The sequence below is a fragment of the Embiotoca jacksoni genome, unplaced genomic scaffold (genome assembly GCF_022577435.1).
Source record: "Embiotoca jacksoni isolate LCO1_2020_lvr unplaced genomic scaffold, fEmbJac1.0.p SCAF_13, whole genome shotgun sequence".
Lineage (NCBI taxonomy): Eukaryota > Metazoa > Chordata > Actinopteri > Embiotocidae > Embiotoca > Embiotoca jacksoni.
The window spans coordinates 10,732,075-10,748,013 of record NW_027185263.1 but is presented as its reverse complement, the minus strand read 5'-3'; the positions used below and the strand labels follow the sequence as shown (position 1 = coordinate 10,748,013).

The following is a 15,939-nucleotide window of genomic DNA, read 5'->3' as shown; positions in this document are numbered from 1 at the left end:
ATTTCTGTTCCTTTTAAATCAGAACATGGGTTCTGTCTGTTCTCATAAAAGAGTCAATTTATGATAAAGTAGGACTGAATTTATTACTTATCTTTTGAATTATGTAAAACAGGATGACAGCTTGGTTTCATGATGAGAGGTATTAACAGGTGAGATGGCAGATGGTGACATCAGGCTCAAAGAGAAATGTCAGGGGAGACTCGGTGGGCTGAGACTTCAGTCAGCAACTATATTAAGCCTGAAATGTAGTTATATAGACAGGATTTATATATGAATGATCCTGTGGTGACTGGTGCCTTAAGAACCCATTTTGGTGCACCAAACTTTTTAAAGGTGATGATTGACTCATGATAATTTGGCTAAAACCTTTATTTTAGGGACTATTCGGGGAATATGAAGACTTTGCTGTATTTGTAGGAAATGGTAGAGCACAGTTCTTTGGAATTTAGGGAGGGGAGCAGAACAAAGCGAACACTGAAGCTGGTATTTCGGTCAGAGCAACAAAAGCACCTGTCAGACAAAAGACCTCCTTATAGGCCATGTTAGATTGTATTACCAGCAAACAATAAGTCTGTTCTGAGTTTTTCTGTGTAATTGAAGGGTCTTTTCTCACTGACAGAAACGACTGATAGAATGATACGGACATCAGGACCACCGCCTCCCCAGTGAAGAAGTTTGGCAGAGACAAATCCATCAAAACACTCCAGACAAGACCATCAAGACAAAGAAAAGGATCCCAGATTTTGTTTAACAGAAAAATAAGTCGATGGATATCCATCTACCACCCAAGTGAGTGTGGGTTACAAGTCCAAGACCTGGGATGATGCTTTCTAACTGATAACTACAAGCCGAGAACTCGTAGCAATGTTCACCCCCAGGAAAAGCAGTCTTCCCTCACCCAGCCTGGAGGACTCCTTTTTTCCTCTCTCCTCATCCTCCTCAGTGTCTCTCTCCTTTGCTCTCCCTTCATCCACATGCTCTCCTGGTAGTATCGACAGTGGAGGTGGGATAGAGACTGACCTGATACTAGCTGCAGAGCTGGGGCAGGCTTTACTGGAGAAGAATGAGGAGCTGGCAGTGTCTCTGGGGCAGAGGGAGAGGGAGATCGAGGTAAGGACACAGCTGATGTAAATTGTGTTGAACAATGCAAACTTTGTAACACGACTTTTAATTAAATTTAGTGGGAACAAAAGGAACACAAACTTTTTACCAGAAACAAATGCCATTTGAATGATCCCCGCCTCCAGTCTCATCATTATAAATATGGAAGAACCTGTAAGTCTGTAACTAACAACAAATACAATTCAATTTATTCCACATTAGATAATTGAAATAACAGGTACAGAAGGTGTGTAAGGAAATATCGATACACTTGAGTACCACAATATTATCTTTTGTGATACTGTATTGATTTTAAACATGCAAAGATTCGACACTGTTTCATTTTGTGTTGTGCTAGACAGCAGTGTTGTAATCTATCTTCAGACATTTGACTCTTCCACTCCAACTAACAAAGCAAATGTCAGGGTTTTGGTTTTCGGGCCTCAAAGTTTCTGAGTTTGTTCCCTGTGACACTCCCTTCACCCACCAGAGGTCCCCATTGTCTGTCTCTTTCAATGCCCTGTCTCCTGCCTGTAATGATCATTCCCCTCCCTTGCTGCCTGTTACCCAATCTGGCCCACCTGCAAAAACTCTGCAATCAGCCCAGTCAGTACACAGACCCCCACTCTGCCTCTACCAGTTACTGGGTAATAAGTCTTTAGCTTTCATGAAAAGTCTGTGTCACAACCTTTTATCATGTGGCTTGTAACCTCAGTTAGCTCCTGGAGTTTGTTTGTTTTTTTGTCAGCTTGTACCAGGCTTGTACTCCTGCCTGGACATTGGTCTTGGTCTTTTCCCAATGTGTTATATAAAAAAATAAGTGAGTAAAGTTATAGTTTTCTTCAACTTCAACTGTGACATGTGTTAAAGTTCTTCCTTTTGCTGATCTGGGACAGAAAATCTGATACTTGGTTACAGTATCACAATATATTAAATAAATCATAACCCCTGGATCAGACTGTGTTGTTCACCAGATTCTCAAGTCAGAAACAGATGTAAAAACCATATAAACTGTAATTTGGGACAATATGTTGCTGTTGTTTCAGTTAAATGAACTCGGGTATGAATCTGCCCAGGACACAGTGTAAAAATGAAAAGGATGGATGTTTTCCATAACAGACTTTTTGACATGTTACATGTGGCGTGAAAGATAATATGAATTTTGTTTGAATTCTGTTTAGCTGCTTCATTTTCCAGGTCCTGTTATTGTGTGGCCATGTTGGAAGTCAAAATGTATGCTGTAAAAAAATTCTAGTCTGGTTTTCAAGCTGCCAGTGTCCCTGAATCTCCTGCCAGGAAACTTTTGTCACATTTGTTTGTCCCCTTTAAATTCAGAAGAAATAAAATTAGCCATGCGCTGTATTTCTAAATCTATTATTTATACGTTCTTTAAAGGTGTCTTGAAGCCTGTTAATGTTATGTAATATCATTGTTTCAGGTTTTACAGCAGGAGAAGCATGTTCTTCAGCGAAGGTTGGGGATGAATGAACTGGCATCAGGACAGAGGGAGGCTGAACTGACTGCAGATGTTGCCGCCTTGAGAGCTGAGCTAGAGAAACATCACAGCCAGGGGCGAGACCAGCGAAAAGATGACAGTGAGATGATGACTCGATTAGCCAATCATAACCAACGACTGGTGGAGCAGCTGGCAGAGGTTAGTTTGAACTGCCAGCACATGATTTTCTGCGTGTGTGTTGAGTAACATCGTCATCACGTAGACAGAAACTATGCAGACGAGCAGGTTCAAGGAGTCTATCTTTGTCACTCACTGAACTTCTCAACTTTTCCACTTGTCTAGGCTGTAACACTGGAGCATTCCTTGAGGATTGAGCTTCGTTCCCTCAGAGAAGAGATGGAGGAGTCGTCTTTTAGCCAAAATATCAACTTCTCACAATTAGAGAACATACAATCAGAGGTACTTGTCACTTCCTAATATTTTGCACTAGCAAATCATTGCCTCTACATTTGGATGCTGCAGGATAGCTCATACAAAAACAGCATTCATTTTCAAACATAGCATGACATTTTAATATAATAATCAAGTAGCAGAGCTGCTTTTTAGACCTTGTGGGGCAAATCCAAGTCACATCTCAAGTCCATGATAGCAAGTCCAAGGCAAGTCACTTCTCAGTACCAAAGTGCAAGTTAGTTCCAAATCCTGTAGATCTCTGTGCACTGACATCAAATGGAATTTGATCATTTTAATTTCAAAGCTGTGTTAACAGTGTTTTCATATCAATGAAACCAAATAATTATACAAATAAATATTCAAAGTGTGCTCACCAATGTCAGCCTGCAGCTATCTTAAAGTCTTTGCTTTAAAGTCTTGTAAGGTCAAGATTTTTGGGAGTCAAGTCTCCAGTAAATTGAGATTACATCAAAACTCAAATCCTGGAAACATGGGTCTAAATGGGATCATAATTAGCAACAGAGATATTAGCAAAATATTACATAAACTCAGATATTTGACAGGTTTGGTGTCATAAGCATCTTTACCTCAAAGCATGGAAATTTGGTTATAAGTGTAATGTATGTATATACAGTAATCCGTGTTCATCCTTCTTTCCCTCCCTCCCGTACAGAACAGAGTTTTGCTGGAGCGTCTGTTGCACATGGAGGCCCAGCTGAAAGCTTCTCAGGCTGACAGCCAAAGATTTCGCATGGAGAGAGAAGGACTGAGAGACAGACTGACAGAGCTGCAGATGAAGCTGAGAGAGAAAGAAGCAGAGGTGAGGATCAAAGAGTGGAGTCTGTGGTGTTTACAGATGAAGCTCGAAGGAACAGGAACGCACTGCAGGAGATATAACTAATCACTAACACACGCCACTAACAAGACTAGTCTAAAGCTCTTGATCTGTGTGTGTGTGTGTGTGTGTACTCGTGCCTGTCTCTCACTGTGTGTGTGTTTGTTTGTGTGTACACATAGATAGAGCAGGAGCAGGGAATGGTGTTTGAGTTGCGCACCTTGAATTATTCCCTAAAGCAAAACGCTCTGAACCTGAGAGAAGAGAGCATCCTGGACAATACACACACACAACCTTTATCTCTGCTTGGTGAAATTCAGCAATCACAGGTACCTATGCATACACACACAACACTTGAGTACCTGCTCGGACTGGCACACAATAACTTCACAGGCTAACTTGGCTAGTGTGCACTAATTCTCACCCTTTATTGAAATCCCTCTTTGCATTGATACTAACTGGTCTCCAAAATGAACATCTATGGAGCCAATTTTACCCTGAAAGTATTAACATGCAGTCGTAAAGTATTTTGACCTTTCTATCCGTTGTGATGTGGTATACATCTCTCCTGCTAACCAGGCAAAAGAAGCTCTTGTAGCCCACTCCACAGTCCTGCAAGCCAGAGATGAAGAAATACAAGCATTCAAAGAGGAGGTCTGTTAAACTGCATACAACAACGCACACACGCTTTTCACAAAAACAATGTTATATGTTTTATTTAAATATAAAAACAAATGACCGGAGCAGAGGAAATACTGTCATTTGGGGCTGGTTAACTTTTCAGCAGGTTAAGAAAAAGTTGTATTTGCTGATCTATCTGAGAATATGCATTCATAGGATGTCATATTTTGTATTATGTCATTATTCTTCATCGCAGTAGGACTAAAAGGAAAAGAACATAGCGTAGCCTAGCATCAGTACATGTAACTTTCAATCAATAAATTCAGACACCTAGTTGTACCCCCTGCATCTTGTTGCAGTCAAATCAAAACTAAATTCAGCTAATTGTTCCTGTGTTTGGATGTTCACGCTTAACCGTGCAACATTATGGCCAATGTCTCCACTTGGATACTGGCAACTGAGGGAGTAAAGATCCTCTCTGCTCACCTTGAATCTGTGTTTAAGTAGAGTATGATTTTGTGACGTCACAGCTAGTTTGAAGGCCAATCATGATCCAATATGTAGTGTTGTGATCATTGCAGTATGTAACACTTTTCACACTCTGCAGCTTCAATCTCAACGGGAAGAACTTGAGTCTCTGAGGGATGAAATCGAACCTTTTAGAGGCAGTTCTGGAAAGCCAAGCTACAGGTAATGCTGTGCAATAAAATATTTGTTGATTTGATTTGAAGTCATTCAAATACATTGGAACACCTGGATAAATATGTTTTGCTATTTTTTAATGAATATCCAGTTCCCTTGAGAGTGAGCTGGCCACGGTGCGTCAAGAGAAAGAATCACTAACTCAGCAGCTTCTCAACACCATCAAACACAAGGTGACGCTGTCTCAAGAGCTGGATGCCTGGCAGGTGAGTCTGTGTGCAGGGATATAAAATTCTAGATGATGCCCTCTGGTAACACATTTAAAAAGTAAAGTGTGCAGGGAGAATGTTTTTTTTTTTTTTAACCTTATTACCCTGCTGCAGGAGGACATGAGGCTGGTGATCAATCAACAGGTTCAGCACGGGGAGGAAGAGAGACAGAGGGAAAACCAGCGAGAAAAAGACGGTACTGCAGGACTCCAAAGAAGCAAGTCTTTGAAAGTGAAGGGGGAAGGAGCGAAAAGATTCTTTTCTTTTTTCAGAGAGAAATGACAGCGAGAAGAGGCGACGGTTTAAACAGACAATATCCAATTTTTGCCACTGCGGGCTTTTGTTGCCACACAATGGACACTGTAATGTGTTATCAGCATTAACAAATGAAATGTTTACAGACCTCATATTTAAATAGATTTATATGTATGTACATATTAGTAATTTCAGATTTTATATTTCAAATTGAATGTCACCCCTGAGTTTCCGTTGGATGTTTTATAATCTGTTGATTGTTCTCAACATAGCATTTAGTAGCATTTTAAAAATATTTTGTTCTCTTTGGTGGAACTTGTGGCAATAAGCAGTAACTGCAGCTGTGTTTTTGGATTTAACTTCCCAGAGATCCAAAGTGTCATCTGTGTGATGTCAGTCAGTTGGCAGCTAGCACATAAGCAAGTTGAAGAGCAGCTCCTTTTGCATGAGCTCCACCCTACCAAGGCTGGGTGATGTAAAACACGTCACCATACGTACGCCATAGAACGAGTTTTTCTCAGGAATGTTTCCACAGACAACCAGCTCATTCATAACTGCAAATGCAAAGTCTTTTGCTGTAGCCTACTCTATTGCTACTGTTGTGGCTGTAAAACTGTAGACTAATTGTTTTGAGTGTCAAACCACTGTGAGATGACTCATTTCATTATCCGAATTTGAGGTCACGTTTGGGAAGTCTAGACGAGTTGCACAATTGAAGTGTTTATCCTCCTTCAAACTGGAAGTTATCTGGCTTGGCTAGCTGAAGTTTCTGGTGCTCTGTCCATAGGTCACACCGAGTATAGTATGCATTCATCCGGACAGAGTGGGAACGTCTCACCGGACACCAGATTTAAAAACTGTATACTGTAAAATACAAGAGATTGTTCTGGTGGTGGTAGGTTTACTCAGCATTGTGTGAGTGCAATTCGCCAGATCTTAAATGCAACAAATGTTCATTCACATATATGTAAGCCTTAGCATCATACATTTTTAAGCAAGCAAACTGTACAAATTCTGTGACTTCATAAATCAGCTTCATAAATGTAGAGGAGGGAAAAAGGTTTTCATTTAGTCTCTGGTGTTTCTAGCTACATGATAGATGTCAAATATTCCCTCTCCTTTAAAGTTTGTTTTGGTCACTTACAATGCCAGGCAGACAGACTATTTTTGCTAGATGCTCAACCATGTACAATAGAAACAAAAAGCTAAAAGAGGCTACAAAGCACCTTGGTTCAAAGTTGGGTGGTAATTCTGTTGGTTTGTATTACACGTAGTAATCCTCCAAAAGAACAAAAACTATGACATAAATAACATCTTTAATAAATTAAGTCCAAAAAGATAGTCCCACCCTTCAACTTCTCTACATGCTTATATTACATAATGTATAAATAATACATATGCACCATTTTATATGTTAAACAGAACTGGAAATCGAAAGTAGTGCAGGTTGCATACAGGTCAGCATTTCCCCATGCCTTCATCTGTGTACACACTGTACAGCCCCCAATCAGCGGAGTCTGCACGGACACTCTCACATGCCTCAGTCTGAGGTTAGTACATATGGAGCAGCACCTTTTCTCTTAAGAATCAACAGGCTTTCTGTTTGTGCGGAACGCACACATTTTATATGCTGTCAGAAAATGCACATGATTACTTACTCCTACACATTTTTTAGGAATCATACCGATGTTTCACCCATTTATTAAAACTCACACAGGATTGACGTTACTGCTGACTGGTCCGGTTATAGATTGACCTTAAGTAAATGTTGGTACATTCTCACACCGGGAAGCTCCAAAATTCAAGGTTTAGGAGACAGATGCTAAAAAGCATTACAATGATGGTGAGCTTTGCTGTTTGTACAAGTTGAATGTTAAATAATACTGGCACTAATGTAAACCAGCTACTGCCCGGAAGATGGGAAAAAACATGTATTTGTTTTACAACCACCTTTTGAAAATAGCCAGCAATAAGATCAAGAACACATCATTTCTAGTTAATGGGCTAAAACATAAAAAATGCTATCTTTTAGTATCATGTATATCATTTACATAGTTTTAGGACTAGCTACAGTATAAAACCTTGATTCTAAGTTTACAGTACATTATGCCTTTTATCCTTTTTTATAGTCCAGAAGGTGATGTGCAGTCTGGTTTCAGGGGCAGTAATATGTCTCCAGTCACATATGTTGACCCCCACAAATGTTCATCAGTTCTTCCAGTGCAGTCCTTTTGTTACCCAATCAGAAAACATCACCTCCATTTTGAGAGGTAGGTTGCAAGGTGAGTTGCATCGACTTAAAGAAACAGGAAGTGTTTTGAGGGGTCCGACAAATCTTGGAAGAACAGTTCCTCGTGATGCCTCTATAACAGATCTCTGGACGACAGTCCTGACAGTAATTTGTAATTCCAGCAGGGCATTGTAGAGGGTTATCCCACGTTGACTCCGAGACCCACCTGCAGCTTGTCACCTCTGTGATTTACAAAAGCACCCATTATGAGGGTGGCCGGCAGCGGGGTCAGACGCTTCTCCAACACGCCTCCTATTATGCACCGACTGTTTATCATACCTGGACACACACAAAAACAAATTCCTATACACTGTTCTGAATAGTTTCCATGCTATTTGACTCAAACCTGCAGTAGGAAATTTACCTCGAAAGACCATGTTGGCCTCTGGGAGTTCCATCTGGTACCCAAATGAGGTCGTGGTCTCCTGTGTCCGAGTACTGGCTTCAAACTCCACTCCAACTTGGATCTGGCAAACACAAACATAAAGTTACAAAATTCTCCCAAAGTAAATAGTGTGTTTTTACCAGAGCAATCCAATCACAGGCCAAATTTGGCCTCCATCTTCTTTGATATAGCTGACCACGGCATTTGACAAACTCATGCTTATTCTACTTATTGCTAAATGCTGTAAAATCCAAAATCCCTAATGTTTATGAAGCGTAAAATGTGTGCAGCTAAATAGGACATACTAAGAGTGTTACGGCAATGTATAGCACATTGCTGTGAAGCTTTGCTATTACATTGGCCTTTGTCATATCTATGAAGAAGGATGGTATTCTCTCTCTGTCCTGCTGATGCTCATGTGCTGTTAGTGTGTCCTATGTCACTGACTGAGCTGCCAGTAAAGATGACAGATCGAGGCTGTGGCTCTATGACGACAGAAGATTTACAAAAAAATTGGCCAATGTTTTTGACAAAAAATTCTGCAAAATAATAAAATGACTATGACACAGTTTAAAGAGTTTTAATTATTCTGATATTTTATTTTAGATGTAAATTTTCTGCAAAATATGCTACAATTTAATTAAATGAATTTTCACATAATATAAAATTATTTTTCTCCCCAGGCCCTTCATCCTGATAATTTTTTGTCCCTTCAATGGAAAGATTTTGGCACCTCTGATTTCCACTGTACGGCTGTATTGCCCTACCTGTTTATTGGCTCTGTGATAGTAGCTCGCGTGAGCGCCTCCTTTCCCTGCATTCAGCGTTGCCACCCAGTTTGGTCCTGCACGGAGGGACAGAAAAAAAAAATTTAAACACCGTAAGCTAAATCAAGCAAAACAGATCTCGAATGACACCAGCTCAGTTAATTGCAGATATTTAAGATAAAATCATGATTAAAAACTTACTTGAGTACTGTCCAGCCAAAGTGAGAATTCCTCCTTCCTCCGCTCGTCCCCGATGGTAGACCAGCTCCCCCCCTAACACCAGTCCAGAGGACACGCTCTGCAGGAAGTGTGCTACAAGGATAACTGTCCAGGAAAAACATACAGATACATAAAATATCATGATAAAGTGCTTTATTGCCAATTTAGTAACTATCGGAAAACATCGTGAAAAAACAAGTAATATTTGACCAAGAAAAATAAGAGCTCCTCCTAATAGTGGTGGATGATAAAAAAACATGTCAATACATTAATCTATCAAACACTGCTTATGAATGTAAAACGGTATGCTACTCAGGTGATACTCCATCTGTCATTTCTCACCTGACTCTCTGAGCACATCTGGGTTGGCTACCGTCACAGCAGCAGTGAAGTCGTTCCCTCTGTACTCGGTTTCAAACTGCCATGTTACAAACTGGGATTGCTGCGTCTAAGACACAATCAGTAATTCAAACACTTAGTTAGCTGCTTTGAGTGAAGTAACTGACTTATTCAGAGGCAGTGACTGAATACTGGATGGGGGAGATGGAGATTAGGACCTTACCTGGAACACCGTTCTGGCTCGCACACGCTCAGTGAGATGCAGCAGAGCGTGGGCGTTCAGACTACCTGAAGAGTCCATCTCACCGATCAATGCTGGGGCATCCTAAAATGTGAGGAACGAACATTATACAACTCGTCAACATACTCCACCTTTTTCCCAGAGTTACAGATAAAAAAAGCATCATAACAGAACAATGGTAGTATATTATTTATCTGGTGAGTTGTGCTTGACCTTATCCTTGCTGTAGTCGTCAGACTGCAGATGCTCCACGTGGAATCGATAGTATGAAGGACTTACAGCACTGAGGTGGAGAGCGTGACTGACCTGGAAGAAAACCCAGTCATTAAGTCAGAGCTCTAATAAAACTGTTACATGTAAATTAATTTGGGTGGATGTGTCACCTTGAAGAAGCTGCTGAGAGTCTTATTGATCATCATCTTGACACCCTCAATCTGTTGAGGGAACACATCTGAGGAGGAAGGGAGAAGAAGCAGTCAGACCATAAACATTAATAACACATTTTGTGTATTTATTTTGTTTGCCGGCTCACAAAGGAACCCAGGATAGCTTCTACGCAACTAAAGGCCTCTCTCTCATTGAATAAGTTTAATGTTTGAGAGTCCACTGTCATGAAAAACACTGCACATACTCAAAAGTATCCAGCTGCCCTTGGATAATACTAGGTCTTGTTTATTATTATTTACACAATTGTACTGGTAAAAATGTATGATTATTTTTGGAGCTCAAACTACATCTAGACTTTGATTTCAGAGTAATCAGCAAGCAGGAAACCAAATTCCTGATCCTTACATGAGAAAGCGATTTGGTTTCTAGTGTGGATGTGAACATGTTTTTTGTTCTGCAAGCCAATTTCAATGGAGAAAAAAAACGTTGCAGCTTTAAAGCAATAAGACACGGGCATTTACGCTACATGCAGCTGTGTGAACCCTTATCCATGCATCGCACCTGGACATCTTGTGTGCACTCCACAGCTCTTGCTTTTGTACCTTTGGAGCTCCTGTGGAGAGAGTGAAAGCTGCCCGGGTTGGGCAGGCGGCCATCCCTCCTCTCCCAGCGCGGTGGACTGTCCCAGTGAGCAGGATGTGTGTCCCAGCGAGAAGGAGGAGGGTCTGTGGAGAAAGGCCAGTTCTGATGGCCCGAACTGGAAGACAAAGCCAGAACACTGCCCATGTGGGCCGAACACGTCCTACAAGACACAAAGATGAGATTTGTGACCCTTTTGTTGACCTTACCTGCTGCCTGTACCTGCATTTCTTAAAACCAGACTCTGTCCTGCATGAGGAGAACAGAAGTAGGGCAGAAACCTGGCCTAAAATACAGCTCAGAGAGGAAATAACACTTTTTTTTTTTTTAAAATTGGCCAGTTGTGCTTTTACCACTGTGTCAGACAGAAATCACAAATAAGATGACAAGTATCTGCAGATCTATTATACTGGCTCTTCACGTTGTTTTATAAGGAATTTAAAATTAAATATGCGTCAGTGATTCTGACTACATATGAGCATCATGCATCTGTTGTTTTGATGGTGCAGCAATCCGTTAGCCAGCATGACCTTAGCATCAGCAAAAACAGACATGCATGAGGGCTGAATGGTTTAACATACCTAGTTCCGATGAGATCAAAAGACGTTAAAATCCCAAGCGGAAATGAGAGTCGCACATCAGAAAAACTGTCAGGTGGATTTTCTTGGGGAATAAACTACCAACTTAATGTGCGAATGCAAGTGATGCTGCTAGCAGCTTCTTCCTCCAGATGTGATGTCCTGCAAATGTGTCCCTCCGAAAACATGACGGGATTGCTGGAAAATTGCACATTTACATTTACGTGTATAAACTGTTAGTTCGATGGTAATATTATTGCATTTTGACACGTATACATTTCATGTGGCTGTCTTTCATTTAAAACGTATTAGTTAGCTGATTTGAGGCTTTGAAGTATTTCGCCACGTTCGTCATACGTTGTTTCTTGTCGGACGACTGTATCTGCGACACCGCATCCAAACGCAGGCTGCTGCAGGTGAGGTAGTACAAGTCTGTCACGCACTGCGTGGAGAAGGTCATCTGCATTGTTCTGCTGTGCAGTAAAAAAAAAAAAAAAAATTCCTTATTGAGCTGAGCCACGCTGAGTCACAAAACGCGGTGGTTCAGATTTTAAGGCAACTTTCTCAGGGAATCCAGTTTTCGCGTGTCCCTCTTGTTTCTACCGGGGCCCGGATATGTCTCCTTCACGGTCCATCTTGCTGGTGGGAGAAGGGAACTTCTCCTTCTCTGCCTCGGCCAGTCAGAGATACTGTGAAACGGGGACGAGCATCACGGCCAGCTGCCTGCAGCATCAGGAGGAGGCACTGCGGCATGAAGGTGCAGCCGAAAACATCCAGACCATCAAGGATGCAGGTAAGGTGGGAAGGGGGGGGGGCACTCTGCTGAGCTGACTTGGATGGGGCGACACTTTTGGTGTACTTCTTTTCCGTGTTTGTTGTTCAGGCGGAGCTGTGCTCTTTGAGGTGGACTGCACAAAGCTGGGGGAGTGCGCCTCTCTGCAGGGTCGCGTTTTTGACCGTGTGGTGTTCAACTTTCCTCACTGCGGGAGGAAGAGCGGTGTGAAAAAAAACAGAGACCTTCTCAGAAACTTCTTCCTCAGGTAAACATTTCTAACCCTCCCTCCTCTTTGCACTAATGCACCCTGACGCTTCTGTATTTCTGAAATTAAGTCAGATTGGTTTTTTTTAATATTTCGATATATCTTGTTTGCACACAAGATTTTTGACATTTTCTTTTTTAATTAAATTTTTTTTTAATTTATCTTAGGTTTAAACATATGTACAGTTGTACTTCTCAGAAACGCAGTTGCATCTCTGCGTGAACAGCATTTGAATACTTAAAATTATAGCTAAATGTGATTGTGGTAGCAGTTCTTGAAAGAAAAAAAAAATCACCATCATACTGGCATAATATCAATTACAGCATTTTCTGTTTTTGGAAATTCCACTCAAACATTCATCATGTACCTGCACACGTTTCCATTTCATGTGAGCTGATGTGAAAAAGTTTGAGAAAAATAGTAATTATAATAACTCAAGGTCAATTTATTGGCATCTTAGGACCGTGGAAGACTTTTATTTTGTAAAAGGTAAATTCAGGTTTTATTTGTATCCAAACCAGCTTTTTCAAACACCTCATTAAAATAAATCAATGGTGCAGTTGAGTATTGTCTCAAAAAAGTCAGTAAATGATTAAAAAAAAAAAGTCGACCAGTGTTTCCCAGGGCTCAAGGAGCAACCTAACATGTCTTTGTTTTGTCCCAACCAGCAGACCAATCTGAGGATTTTAACATTTGTTAATTGAACAAAAATCACTCAAAATGATTCATAAATAATCAAAGTAGTTTATTATTCAACAGCTTTAAAATAGTCTGATTTATCCTCAATTTACATACAATTTACATAACCTAAACACATTTCCAACTTGAGTTTCTCAAAGTGATATAATAATAATAATTGTTTTGTTTTCTCTTTGCTTCCAGTTGCATTCAGGTGTTGGCTGAAGACGGGGAGGTCCACGTTACCTTGTGCAACGGACAGGGCGGGACACCGGTGGACCAGCCGAAGCGAGAGTGGCACAACAGCTGGCAGGTGGCTGCCATGGCAGCAGAAGCCCAATTAATCCTCAGTGCTGTCCATCCTTTTGAAAGTGGGAAGCACCGGAGCTACAAGTGCACTGGATACAGGTAAGGAGTAAAGGTGAGTGTTAACTGTGTATGAATAAAAGCAGCCCCTTTGTGTCCCTTTGTGTGTTTGCATTCTGACTGTGTCTAATGACAACATTGCTGTTGCACAGGAGCCAGGATAAAGGCTTTCATGTGGAGAAAGCTTTGCTCCATGTGTTTACTCTTAGCCTCCCCTACACCGCTGCCGAGACACTTCAGGTGGAGGAGGCTGTTGAAGGGGAGCCAGTGCAGTACAACATACCAGCGGAGCTCAGTGATTACATATTCAGGTATCGTAGCACAGAGACTCTCATGCTGTGTGATGAATAAGACAAATGCTCAACAAAAGAAATGTGCGTTCACAGTCTCCTCTCTTTCATCAGGGGATTTCTCTGCTCAGATTCTGTCCACCCTGTCAAGTTGGTGCAAGATTTTATCCTCCAAGGACTGGCGGAGAAGTGGTCGGTCTCCATGACGACAGAGACCATTCCCTTCCTTCTCACGGCCAGACAGCTGCAGACTTGCTGCTGTGGCGTTGGCAGTACACACTGTTACTGGATCCAGTTGCTTCAGAAGGACCTCACCTCTGACACCACAGACAAAGAAATAGATCACGGACGCACAGACACTCGAGAGACTGCGTCGGACACATGTGTGACCTCAGAGAGAGCGGACAGGGTGAGGAGCAAAGGAGCTGAGAGCTTAAGGTCTGCATGCTCCCTTGATGTTGACCATGAAGGGGAAAGTGGTCTTTATATGCTTCGTCCGTCACTGCTCCCTCAGATGGAAGAACTTTTAACCAAAAAAGAGAAGGTAATTAACACTGCAGGGAGTCATGAGGAGCGTGAGGGGAGTAGTAAGAGTGTTGAAGGAAATGAGGAGGAGGAGGAGAAAGAGGTGGCGGCAGCCTGTGTGGGTTGTAATAGTGTTACCAGCTTGTTTGGCATTAGTGGCGTTGTGTTCAGGAACGTGCCCATCAGCCTCTGGGCCATGCCGGCCTTTCACGAGCTTCTCCTCAGAGGTGTTTTCCCTTCAGAAAGTGAGCCAATTAAATTGCTTGGAGATATGTTGGAAACGCTACTCGCTCCCCACGGGGTTTCCGTGGTAACTAAAAAGGGGGGCCTGCGTCTGATGGCACAGCCGATGGGTTTGGTTGGTAAAGTGTTTGTAAGCAATGCCAGTGACAACAATAGCCATGTCACCCTCACTGTATCTTTAAATCTGGACCTCCTCGCAGTGCTCCTGTTCTCACTCCCCGACTGGCGGCTGCTGTGGTCACGCGACCCTCGTTTCTCTAATCAGTTTTCACTGCGCCCATCGCCAGGGATGGCTTTCTGTCCATTTTCCCTGTTCTCTGAGCAGTTCAGCTTTGACATCAGCTTCTGGACAGGGCCGACATGGGAGGAGAAGAAGTTTCATGCCGTGGTCCGAGAGGCCAGTCACGGGACCGTGGAGCAATTTAAACTCATTGATAACTTCTCACATCCCGACCTGAGCCAGACCAGTTACTGCTACAGACTCGTATACCACTCACACACAAACGCTCTGTCACACACACAAGCCCTAAATTTTCACAAACATTTGGAGGCATTATGTTCCTCTCGGTTGCAAGTCACCATCAGGTAGCAGCCAGTGGAAACTCAAGCAGGAACAGGCCTTTAATCTCCTATTTTTTTCAGAGACATTATAGTACGAGTCTGTTTGTTAGCAGTCGTTGTGCAAATTGTAAGCATATATTCTACAGAACTGTGGTTGAACAGTGTTTAAAGTACATCGCTTGCTGTACCGTATCTGTGAAATGTGACCGTGTAACTGTGTGTTCTAATGATACAATAAACCTGTTATTTAACATACATTTGTGGTCTGTTAAGAATCATTGTAAATAGTTAAAGTCTCGTGTGACAACAAAACGATGCTGACATAAAGTACGAATTTTAAGTAATTAATGGTGGTGCACTGGTTAGCACAGTCACCCCACAGCAAGGAGCTTCTGGTTTTGAACCTGAGGCCTTTCTCTGTACGGTTTTCATGTTCTCCCTGTGCCTCAGTGGTGTATGAGGACTGTGGGATGGTTGTAAGTGAATGAAAAACTTTCTTGAAATAACTGCTTCATGTTAACCCAAGCACATTTAACAGAATTATTTAGAATTGGAGACTTTATTATCCTTATAAATTGAATCGTGTGCTTCCCTGCACACATTTCACATGTGCAAGATCAACTGAGCTGCTGAAAGACTCTTGGCAATCTACTGGAATTAATTAACTGGAAACGCATTAGTTAGACACTGGGGCTATTGATTTTCTTTTTTCAGCAATCACATTAGTAGTTTTAGTAAGAAAACAAACAGACCCCTGAC

The 15,939-nt window shown here is 41.7% G+C and overlaps 3 protein-coding genes across 5 annotated transcripts; 2 read left to right on the top strand and 1 right to left on the bottom strand.

Moving 5' to 3' along the window:
- The first annotated feature begins 310 nt into the window (after positions 1-310).
- bicdl2 (BICD family like cargo adaptor 2) lies at positions 311-6,852 on the top strand. 3 transcript variants are annotated; one of them, XM_069146418.1, is made up of 10 exons: positions 311-789; positions 990-1,110; positions 2,540-2,755; positions 2,900-3,016; positions 3,684-3,830; positions 4,028-4,174; positions 4,425-4,499; positions 5,074-5,156; positions 5,260-5,374; positions 5,492-6,852. In XM_069146418.1, the coding sequence occupies exons 1-10, from the start codon at positions 767-769 to the stop codon at positions 5,657-5,659; spliced, it is 1,212 nt and encodes a 403-aa protein (XP_069002519.1). In that variant the 5' UTR covers positions 311-766; the 3' UTR covers positions 5,660-6,852. The 3 variants fall into 3 exon arrangements, with proteins under 3 accessions (XP_069002519.1, XP_069002518.1, XP_069002520.1); XM_069146417.1 differs by having other exon boundaries at positions 311-1,110; XM_069146419.1 differs by lacking the exon at positions 4,028-4,174 and having other exon boundaries at positions 311-1,110.
- A 77-nt stretch (positions 6,853-6,929) lies between these two features.
- On the bottom strand, positions 6,930-11,859 carry LOC138196415 (mitochondrial import receptor subunit TOM40B). Its single transcript, XM_069146420.1, has 10 exons — positions 11,481-11,859; positions 10,863-11,062; positions 10,257-10,324; positions 10,087-10,179; positions 9,856-9,957; positions 9,636-9,741; positions 9,276-9,398; positions 9,075-9,151; positions 8,287-8,389; positions 6,930-8,201 (listed from the first exon to the last, which is right to left on the bottom strand). Exons 2-10 carry the CDS (start codon positions 11,044-11,046, stop codon positions 8,062-8,064), a joined length of 996 nt encoding a protein of 331 aa, XP_069002521.1. The 5' UTR covers positions 11,047-11,062; positions 11,481-11,859; the 3' UTR covers positions 6,930-8,061.
- Positions 11,860-11,891: 32 nt separating this feature from the next.
- Positions 11,892-15,435, top strand: fdxacb1 (ferredoxin-fold anticodon binding domain containing 1). Its single transcript, XM_069146416.1, has 5 exons — positions 11,892-12,270; positions 12,361-12,517; positions 13,400-13,603; positions 13,714-13,872; positions 13,966-15,435. Exons 1-5 carry the CDS (start codon positions 12,093-12,095, stop codon positions 15,206-15,208), a joined length of 1,941 nt encoding a protein of 646 aa, XP_069002517.1. The 5' UTR covers positions 11,892-12,092; the 3' UTR covers positions 15,209-15,435.
- The last annotated feature ends 504 nt before the right edge of the window (positions 15,436-15,939 follow it).